Source organism: Aristolochia californica, unplaced genomic scaffold, assembly GCF_029961685.1.
Source record: "Aristolochia californica isolate CCGP_79_NKW_82.1479 unplaced genomic scaffold, dmAriCali1.0.hap1 SCAF_2, whole genome shotgun sequence".
NCBI lineage: Eukaryota > Viridiplantae > Streptophyta > Magnoliopsida > Piperales > Aristolochiaceae > Aristolochia > Aristolochia californica.
Window position 1 is genome coordinate 40,391,488 of NW_027181881.1, and position 10,427 is coordinate 40,401,914.

General features: G+C 38.5%; 1 protein-coding gene across 1 annotated transcript; it reads right to left on the minus strand.

Moving 5' to 3' along the window:
- On the minus strand, window positions 1–2,110 carry LOC137956707 (leucoanthocyanidin reductase-like). The gene is made up of 5 exons (XM_068804298.1): window positions 1,894–2,110; window positions 1,656–1,796; window positions 1,337–1,574; window positions 545–748; window positions 1–470 (listed from the first exon to the last, which is right to left on the minus strand). The coding sequence occupies exons 1-5, from the start codon at window positions 2,074–2,076 to the stop codon at window positions 301–303; spliced, it is 936 nt and encodes a 311-aa protein (XP_068660399.1). The 5' UTR covers window positions 2,077–2,110; the 3' UTR covers window positions 1–300.
- Between the last annotated feature and the right edge of the window lie 8,317 nt (window positions 2,111–10,427).

A 10,427-nucleotide genomic window follows, 5' to 3' on the forward strand; every position in this document is an offset into this window, starting at 1 on the left:
TTAGCCCATAGAACAGTTCTTTACTACGTTCAGAGCAGTAAATCGGCTCTCAACAATTACTAGATACAAAAACAAAGAAAAAATCAGCAGTTCAAAACACACTCACAAGTAACAGTAAGATTATTGAGCAGTTCATGGAAAAAATATTAAGCTCTGTAAATAGATTGGGAGAGTGCAGAGTTGAGCCACAGCCTAGGGGCGATCCAATCAGCTGATCAATTACCCACAAGTTGCCGTGATCACCATGGGTTTAAGCATAGAGTTAGGATTGGAAATCCTGTCCGGCGACTTGTCTTGGAGCTACACAAGGAAGTCATCAAAACACTCGCTGACGGTTCGGAATGGAGAGTCAGGATAGAGAGCAGACACCTCGGCATCTCTTGGTTCCTCGATGGAGAAACTGGTCTGACAACCCTTAATGAAAATTTCGTGGGTGAAAGCCGCAACTATGCTCTCTGGAATTATGTTTTCTGCGAAATACAAGGAAGAGGAGAATGTTAAAGGGTTGTTTGAGATGGTTGACAGGGTGGAGTTAGAGGCGGACCTTCGGCAGCAGCAAGCAAGTCTTCTTCTGTGACTGTTACTCTGGGGAGGATTCTTCCAATCTTCTCCTCCCACAGAGAAGCGAGCTCGTTCATGCTTAAGTAGTTGCTGTCTGGACGAAAGTGTAGACATTTGTTGAGAGCACGGGTGTCTTTGATGGCTTTTATGGTAAATTTGCCAATGTCGGTTCCATCCACAAAGTAAGCTGGAAAGACACAGAAGAATGAACATTAAAGATCGCCATGGTCGTTACTTTAGCAATGCTTTCTTCTTAGTGTAGACTTTTGTATAATTCTTGTTTTTTTGTTGTCTAGAACGTCTTAGCTTGCTCTCACTTTCTTCTTCTACTTCAAGTTGATGAACCTGAGGGTACTGTTGGTTTTATTGAAATTTGAAAGTGGGAAGGAGGCTGTTTCAGCAGAAACCGTTTTCAGAAACTGAAGTGCTGATCTTCTCTATTCCTCCCATTGATATCGATTGCAGTTTTATAAAGTACTTGAACCCATGAAATGAAGCTGTCCCTCCCACATCAAATGGACTCTTTTATGAAAACTTCTTAACATTCAGGGATTCCCCATTTCAAGTTTCAGGTTTTCAGCAAATGTCTATTTCTGTTGTTTAGAATGTCTTAACTTAGTTCTCTGTTTCTCCTTCTTCTTCAACTGTTGGTTTTATTGAAATTTGAAAGCGGGAAGGACTGTTTCAGAAGAAACCGTTTTCAGAAACTTATGTGCCCAGTTGATCGCTTCTAAAGGAATATGGTTTTCTTCAACATTTTAAGGAAACAATGTACCTTTTATGTTTCCATCACCGTATATCTGAAAGCGATCTAACGGCGGAAGAACGTCGGCAGGATGGGTGTTGTCGTAGTAGGGCCAGGCGGCAATGGAATTGCAGCAGACGTAAGTGTAGGGGATTCCGGCAGCCTCCGCTGCCCGTCGAACCTTCCGCTTTTCATTGTACATACCGAGTCCTGGCTCCACTGGGTTCGCCCGGTCCACGTCGTGTCCAAACTCGGAAGGTAAGAACCTCTGCCCAAGAAAAAAATAAAGTCCAACTAAAAATATCTTTGAAATAGACAGTTTGAGACTGGTTGTACAATTGACAGTCACCTTGACAGTGCCGACGGCTTTAATGGCATCGACCAAGACCAGCTGATCCAGTATGCTCGCCCCGCCCACTGCTGATATGACCATGTCAATTTTAAGGTCCCTTAGCGTCTTCACCAGAAAGTCTCCGTCATTTATAGAACCCTATATATAATTATGCACCGCACAGAAGAACAAATCTCAGAAGTTAGAACGGACTAAGGAAGCATTTAGTGAAAGAAAAAAGAAAACGAGAACGTACAATTACAACGGTGGCTCCTTTGTCCTGGAGGGAACGAATGATCTTGGCCTTGGAAGGGCATTTAGTGAAGCGAGATCGCAGAAGTATGTAGGTGGTATCACCGGCGGCGACACTGGCCTCGGCCATGTACCGACCGATGAATCCGGTAGCGCCGACTACGAATGTTCGACAGCACTGGGCCATTAGAAGAAGGACAGGCAGCACAGACCTGGAAGGAAACCAGAGACCGATTACCTTCCCAAAAGGCCTGGAATTGTTGGCATTAAATAGCAAGAGGAGATTCAACTAACCCCTTTCACCGAACAGTCCAAATCTGGAGACTTTCAAGTGCTATGGCCCCCCGAATCGGAGGTGCCTCTATGTTGGCTTCGTCGTTCAGGGAAGATTAGGTGATCTGATCTGTCCTCTGGAACAAAGGTTGTTGAGAACTCGTACTTGAAGAAGAGACGAAGAGAGGATTCGGCTCCGCTAGGGACCTGCCGCCCTAGACTCCAGATCACGTAAACATCCAATGCTCAACGACAAGTTATCACCATCCCTGTGGTCACAACCTGAATCTAATTTAATATAATATATAATAAAATATTGTAAGATAGTTCCTTTATATTTGAAAATATTATCCTACAACTAATTAATTATAATAAACATTTTTAAAATATAAATTCATAATTAATTACAAAAAATGCAAGATAATATTATTTTAAATTATAAAAATTATCCCACAAATATTTTGAATTTCATTATCTTAATTTTAAATTTTATATATTTATATTTATATTTATTTTTCTAAAAATATTCCTATTCTTATATAAAATTTGAATTTGTAATTTTTTAAACGTATTAAAATTCTTAAAACTTAAAGTGTAAGTAAAATCCTATTTAAAATTAAATAAAAATTTGAGATAATTTTTTTAATTTAGTGACTTAATTTATAAAATTCTATAAGATAAATTTATAATTTAAACACGTATACTAAAAATATTTAGTTACATATTTCATGTTGTTACAAATACGATTGAATAAGATGTAAGCAATGTTATGTTGGGTTGAGCATGTCTTAAGATCCTCACTGCACCTAATTGTTATAATAACAAACATATGGAACTACTTATTGTATTTTAAGTAAGTTTGAATTGGTTATCGGGTTTTTAGTCGATATACTCAACTTAATCTCTTGCGAGATTTGACACAACAATCTCTAATAGGCCCAATATGACTTTTCGTGCTATTTAATACTATTCGGGTTTTGACCCTATTCTTGCTGGTTTAACACTAAGTTGGCTAAATCGCATAGCAACCTCGCAGTTTTCAGAAATCCACAAGTTGATGCAGCTCCTTAGCTGCTATAGCAAGGTAGAGCACAACTCCGTTTCGTTTTATACCTCGAAGCGTTACCGAATAATACTAAATACCTAACATCGATCCTATTTGGCACTATTTGAGGATGACACTATTCATAAACGAACATAGTTGAAATCAAACATTAATAATTTCGCACAAACAACTATTGTAGAGATCACATAATAAAACTTGCGGAATAAAAATTACTGTGGAGATCATATATTTATAATGTAGGAAATTAAACATATACATATACTATAGAGATTCAAAATATAACATTGTTTGTAAAACAATAAAATTTAACACTATTACATAACTAAACTACTCCCGAGGTTACCAATCGTATCCCCGGTCGACTCCCTCTTTCTACTCAACCATAAAGGCTTTATACATACTGTGATTTGTCAGAAACTTCTCCGATGATTTCTAGATTTTTGGTTTCGATCCAAGTTTTCGATGCCTTGAAATGAATCATGGTGTCAAATTTATAGGAGAGGTCCCAAACATCTTTCCTCTTTTGCCCTTAAAAGGAAAGGACCTTGTTAAAAGTCGAAGGATATTTTTGACTTTTCATCTTTACCCAAACTCCCCTTGCATTATTGCCTTTTGGCGCCGAAAGTAATGGTACTTTAGACTTCTCTTCCACTGACGTTATAATACTAACGTATTGGAATCTTTTGGTAGAGCGATCGTCTTCAATTTGACATGCTATTGTCGGACGATTGCTTTTTCTTGCACATGCGGCATGTGTGCATCTTTTTGAAGGTGGTCTAAGCCATAGCTCAAAAATCCTCCTTTGTCTTATGGCTGGATGGAAAATTTCGACAACCCAAAGTCATAAATAGCAATAGAGATGCACAAAAAGTAATTTTATTCAAATGAAGAAGATTCATTTGTATAAATATCAAAGCTTTATTGACCTAGAATGATCCTCATTCACATTTTGATGATAAAAAAACTTAACCTAACACTAATGATTATAAATTAAGCATCTCATATTTAATTCCTTCAAAAGACATATTCATGGTGTTTGCAAAAAACTCGACAAATTCATCACAGAACCTCAATCACAAGAAGTGTCAAGTTATCCTAAAGAAGCATCTATAAGAAGATTGAAGAATTGAGACTAGAGTCAAGTCAATTAGATTCACCTCAAGAACTCTAACCATATACGAGGACAATTAACAAATCTCAATCCCACGGTACATAAGAACTTTGGAGCTTTAGGGAATAAATATTTTTAAAATCATGCTTAATCAATGCATAACCATATTTTAAAAGTGAGATTAATCGATCATCTAGACATACATGATTGATAAATTGAATAGGGTTTATCAATCAATCAATTTTTTTAAAAGTTTGAAAACATGTTGATCAATGCTATAATCAATCAACAAGCCCAGGAAACTAAAAAAATATAACCATTTTGCATGATTGATCAATCGATAGTTCTGTCAACTTTTTGGAAATAGGTAGATTACTACTAGTTTGGTTGGGAATCATATAATACGCCACCAAATATCTTTTCCTGAGCATTTATTTGAAATCCCAGGCATTCAAAAAACCTTTTATTGTCAATTTCCATACAAACCAACTTTTGAGAGAAAAAGAGCTGTATTTTTGCATTTTCTTCAACCTCTCTCAAAATTATTCAACATCCTAGCTTTCTCAAGCTCCAACATGTATTCCCTTGTGCTCAAATGATTGGAGACTTGGATCTCACTAGGAAAAGATTGTGTTTCCCATTAAAAAAGGTGTAAGTTTTTCTTTTCCTTTTGTATCTCTTGTTGATTTATTTTAGAGGTATTCTACAAACTCAATGTAGAAAGTGAAGACCCACTAGAGCTATAATATAGTTGTATAATCTTTGTGGGAGAGATTTTTGAAATTACACTTAAAGAGAGCTAGAATCTCTTTGGAGTTGCAAATTTAAGTTAATAGAGCAAATTAATAGATTTTCCCGAGCAAAGGTTCTTAGGCTGTAATTACCAATAGGGAAACATCGAGAACAAAAATTCTATGTTCTTTGTGATGCATGTTGGTCTATTCTTTTGATTACTTCAATTTTGTAATTAAACATCAAAATTTAAATTTAATATCACAATTCAGCCTCTCTTAATAAGCCACTTGAACCAACAAGCTTAAGAATCCCAAGGTTCTTGGAATGAAGGTGTGGGACAAAATGTACAAAAGAAGTAGATCATTCAAATTAAACCAATTCATTCAAATAACGTTGCCCAGAAAGTTGCACAAGGTTCTTTTGACCTTTGATATGACGTCAATAAGATACCAACCCAAGTAAGTGACTTGTCATTGTAATCAATAGCTCAAACTAAAAATTATAAATATTTATCTGAAATCCTTCATCAATGACTTTACAAGAGAACATAAGGGTCATTTCTAAAATCTAATGGCTCTATTTCAAAACATTAAAGAGTTGTTTTTCAAGTCTATTTTCTATCTACACTTAGTAAAGAAGCATGCTACAACGACCACACAAATATCCAAACCATCCCAAGACTCTAAGAAACCAATCTTCTAGCCTTTGAAATTAGTTGTTCATTAGACTTTTATTTTCAAATCTCTAACTGTACTTACTGATTTTTCCTGTGAAGTTTGCACCATTTTATTTTTAAATCAATAGTATATATGCTACAAATCATATTATGCCCAAATTTCTGATTTTGCTTTCTCATTCAGCCGACATTTGCATGAACTAGCACACTAGGTTATCTACTTTAAAATTCTTGCATGTTCCTTGTTGAACACTTACACATTGACTTTGAAATTATTTGACTATGTTCAAAAGTTTATTTGTGGGATTGATTTTGAATAGTTATTTTAAGCATTTAAAAAAACTTAAGTCTCAACTCACTTTCTTGCTTAAGCTTTTGTGGTTGTAGTTGAGATGTTGAAAATCCCTTTATAGATCTAGGCTCGTGTAACTTAGTTTATTACTGAATATCCCTTTGTAGGTTTAGAGGATTAGGTAGCCTAGTTTGTTGTTGTTAAATCCCATCATGGGTCTAGGCTTGTGTAGCTTGTTGTATTGTTGTAGAAGTCCCCTTGTGGTCAAAACTCTAATTGGTATTTTTGTGGCCCTTGAATCATAAGTGTCATTGAGAGTTTTGTTTAGTAGATTAAGTACTCCAAAGTGCAAACACTTTGGGAGTGGATGTAACAACCCAAGTTTGGGTTATGAACCTAAATCTTAGTGTGTTGATGGTGTGATTGTCTTTATTTACAATATTGAACTTCATTTTTGAATCAAATTACAAATATAATTTTCCAATAAAAGAAAAGATGACACATACCCTAAGAAAAAAGAGTAAAATATTTGGCTCAAGTGTAATCAAACATGTCTTAAATTTGAAGTTATCTAAAATCCTAATATTTTATGTTGATGAAGTTATTTATGTAAGCATTTCAGTTTATCAAAGACAAATGCATAAGCTAGCAATAAAACTCATTCTTTTCGTCACAATTGTTTTTTCTTTTGAAATATTATTATTTAAAATAGCGTCGTTTATTTCGTTAATATAACAAAAATATAATTTTCTTTACTTTACTATAAAAAAGTAATCGAACTTGGATAATCGGATCCAAAATCATTTAGTTAAAGGCATATGAGTTCTAGAAAAAAAAATCTCAAAATGAGAAGAAAAAGATATTTGTCAAAGAAATAACCAGCTATAGAACTTCAACATCTAAATGTAGATGAAACATAATGTTAAAGATTACAAAATCTAGCCACAAATAAAATGGGTCTTGGGGCAACTATTCCTGCATCCATGAGTTTTGGAAACAACAAACACAAAAATCCAAATATTTACCTGATCCCAACCTCTTAATTCCAATTCTAAATCTAAAGCTTCTTATTTTTGGATCTGGATATCCTGCAAGGATCTAAAAGATCACAAATGCTGAATTTTTGGAAAGAGAAATATTAATTCATTGACTTGTGTAATTTGGGTACACTTTGTTTCTACTTATAATAGAAGAAATATATAGAATCATAATAAAATTAAACTATCCAAGTCCCACTTACAGAATGAAATTCTTAATTACAATCAAAGTAAACAACTAGTTAAAGAAGAATTCTTGTACAATTAAACAACACTTAACATGGTATAAATTTGAAAACACTAAACTTCCCCTTTGGTTTTAGATCTTTTAATAAATCTATTTTTCCATGGGAGTCATGTAAGACCCCTTCATATTCATTCTTTTTGAATTTTATCTGACTACTCGGATCCAGAAAAAATCTGGATCCAAACTGTAAGGACTATAGACACTACCTTTCTCCACATTGGTATGATATTGTCCACTTTGGGTCTAAGCCCTCACGGATTTGCTCTTGGGCTTTTACCCCAAAAGGCCTCATACCAATAGAGATAATGTCCACACTTATATATCCATGATCCTCCCTACTTTTAGTCAATGTGGGACTTTAGTTGTATACCCAACAATCTTCCCCTTGAACAAAGGACCACCAAGCCTCCCCTCAAACAATCATCCATCCATCCACTCTTTACCAACCCGGATTTTTTACTCCAATGCGTTGGAAGCACACACCTTACATGGAGTACCACCTGTCTCAAGAGCGTGCTCTATCCGGATCAACTCCTCTTCACCGTGTTGGGACCTGGACACGTCCATGAAGAATCCAGAGCACAACACCTGTCCAATAGAGTACATCCACGGATCATTTTGCGATCTAATTCGAAGCCCACTACTTTTGTTCGACATTTAGAGGATCCTATCCACCACGACTAACTCTGGGGTATAACTTTGATACCATTTGTAAGGACTATGGACACCACCTATCTCCACATTGGTATGATAATGTCCACTTTGGGCCTAAGCCCTCATGGATTTACTCTTGGGATTTTACCCCAAAAGGCATCATACTAATAGAGATAGTGTCTACTCTTATATATCCATGATCCTCCCCACTTTTAGTCAATGTGGGAATTTAGTTGTATACCCAACAATTGGTCTTCCCCAATGATTGCTTGAGCAAGGAGAGGGTCTCGAAGAGAAGTTCTCGGACCCGGAAGCGAGATGGAGAAAAGAAGGCTCGAGATGGCTCGAGCGACTCCGACATTGTTGTCAGAGATGATAGAGCCGTGGAGGTTCGGGATTCGGCGCCGTGAGCAATGCCGCTCGGCGTTGTTGCCAGAAGAGAAGCTTAAGACTCGACCGAGCAGTGGGGACGACGTCGTAGAGAGAGGCTTCAGACTCTCGTTGGGACGACGCCGTAGAGAGAGATTTCGAGAGGCATTCCAGAGCTGCTGGTAGAGGCAACAAAGAGGAGTCCCGGTGCTACTGGTAGAGGCAACAGGGAGGTGTCCCGGTGCTGTTGGTAGAGGCAGTAGGGAGGCGTCCTGGTGCTTCTGGTAGAGGCAGTAGGGAGGCGTCCCGGTGCTGCTGGTAGAGGCAGCATGGAGTCGTTCTGGTGCTGCTGGTAGAAGCAGCAGGGAGGCGTCCAGGTGCTGCTGGTAGAGGCAGCAGGAAGTTGTTCCGGTGCTGTTGGTAGAGGCAGTAGGGAGGCTTCTCGGTGCTCCTAGTAGAGGCAGCAGGGAGGCATTCCGGTGCTGCTGGTAGAGGCAGTAGGGAGGCATCCCCGTGCTGCTGGTAGAGGCAGTAGGGAGTTGTTCCGGTGCTGCTGGTAGAGGCAGCAGAGAGGCATCCCGGTGCTGCTGGTAGAGGCAACTGGGAGGATTTCCAGTGCTGCTGGTAGAGGCAGCAGGGAGGTGTCCTGGTGCTGCTTGTAGAGGCAACAGGGAGGCGTTCCAGTGCTGCTAGTAGAGGCAACAGGAAGTCGTCCCGGTGCTGCTGGTAGAGGCAGCTGGGAGGCGTTCCGGTGCTGTTGGTAAAGGCAGCAGGGAGGCGTCCCGATGCTGCTGGTAGAAGCAGTAGGGAGGCGTTCCGGTGCTGCTTGTAGAGGCAGCAGGGAGTCATTCTGGTGCTGCTGGTCGAGGCAGCAGAGAGGGATTCCGGTGCTGCTGGTAGAGGCAGCAAGGAGTTGTTCCGGTGCTATTGGTAGAGGCTGCAGAGAGGCATTCCGGTGCTGCTGGTAGAGGCAGTAATGAGAGGTGATTCTACATTGTTCTGGAAGATAGCCTCTCGGCATCCGTCACTGCTGTTACAGAGGACTCTTTGGACTTGTTGTAACGGTGAAGTTGTGTACTGTTGTGAGTAAAAATCTTATTGAGATTCCTCAAGTAATAAAATCCTCTGCAAATCCCGTGGCAACTCCCGTGGACGTAGGCAATTTGCCGATACCAGTTGTTAGGGAAAAAAAAACTCTCGAATTGAAGAAAATCACAAGAGCTCTATTAGGCTTTCATCAGAGGAAGAAAACCAGTGATGAGACTTCACAAGGTGAAGGACTTGTAGTGAAGGGTAACTAGGAACGTTGAAGAAACAAGTCTCAGAGTGGATCGAGTAAAAAACAAAGTTCGATCTAAATCCAGGAAGAGGAAAGACATCACGTGTTTTAACTGCGGGAAAAAGGGGCACATCAAATGGGATTGTCTATAGAAAAAGAAGGGAACGCAGAGAACAGAGAGAGTCCATCAAAGTCTGTGAATGTAGTGGAAGAAGAAGAGTCAGAGAGTGGTGACGGGGATATGCTTTCTGTCTCATCCAATTCAGAGCATCTCAGAGATTCTTGGATTCTGGATGCGACATGCTCTTATCACATGACGCCAAATAAAAATTGGTTTCACAATTACAGGTTAGTAAACTCCGGTTCAGTTCTGATGGGTAATGATGCTTCATGCAAAATTGTTGGAATAGGGAGTATACAAATTAAAATATATGATGGTGTGATTTGAACGTTGTGTGATATTAGACACATACCTGATTTAAGAAAGAATCTGATTTCATTAGGCACTTTAGATTGTAATGGATATAGTTACAAGTCTGCAAGTGGAACAATGAAAGTTAGTAAAGGTGTCTTAACAGTGATGAAGGGACAAAAAATATCTGACAATATCTATACACTGCAAGGTACCATAGTTGTAGGTGGAGTTGCAGTTGTAGAGTCTGAGTCAGATTGTATAGTCTTGTGGCATATGTGGTTAGGTCATACGGGGGTGCGTGAGATGATGGAGCTTCATAAGAGAGATCTATTGAAGGGTATCAAAACATGCAAACTTGATTTCTGCAAGTTTTGTGTCCTTGAG

What these genes read in the sequence shown, in the direction of transcription:
- LOC137956707 (XM_068804298.1), bottom strand. Translation starts at nt 2,076, where the DNA reads ATGGCCCAGTGCTGTCGAACATTCGTAGTCGGCGCTACCGGATTCATC. An exon ending in CGGTGATGGAAACATAAAAG is followed by an intron (nt 749 to 1,336) that starts GTACATTGTTTC and finishes GTGTCTTTCCAG; the next exon opens with CTTACTTTGTGGATGGAACC. An exon ending in CTTGCTTGCTGCTGCCGAAG is followed by an intron (nt 471 to 544) that starts GTCCGCCTCTAA and finishes TGTATTTCGCAG; the next exon opens with AAAACATAATTCCAGAGAGC.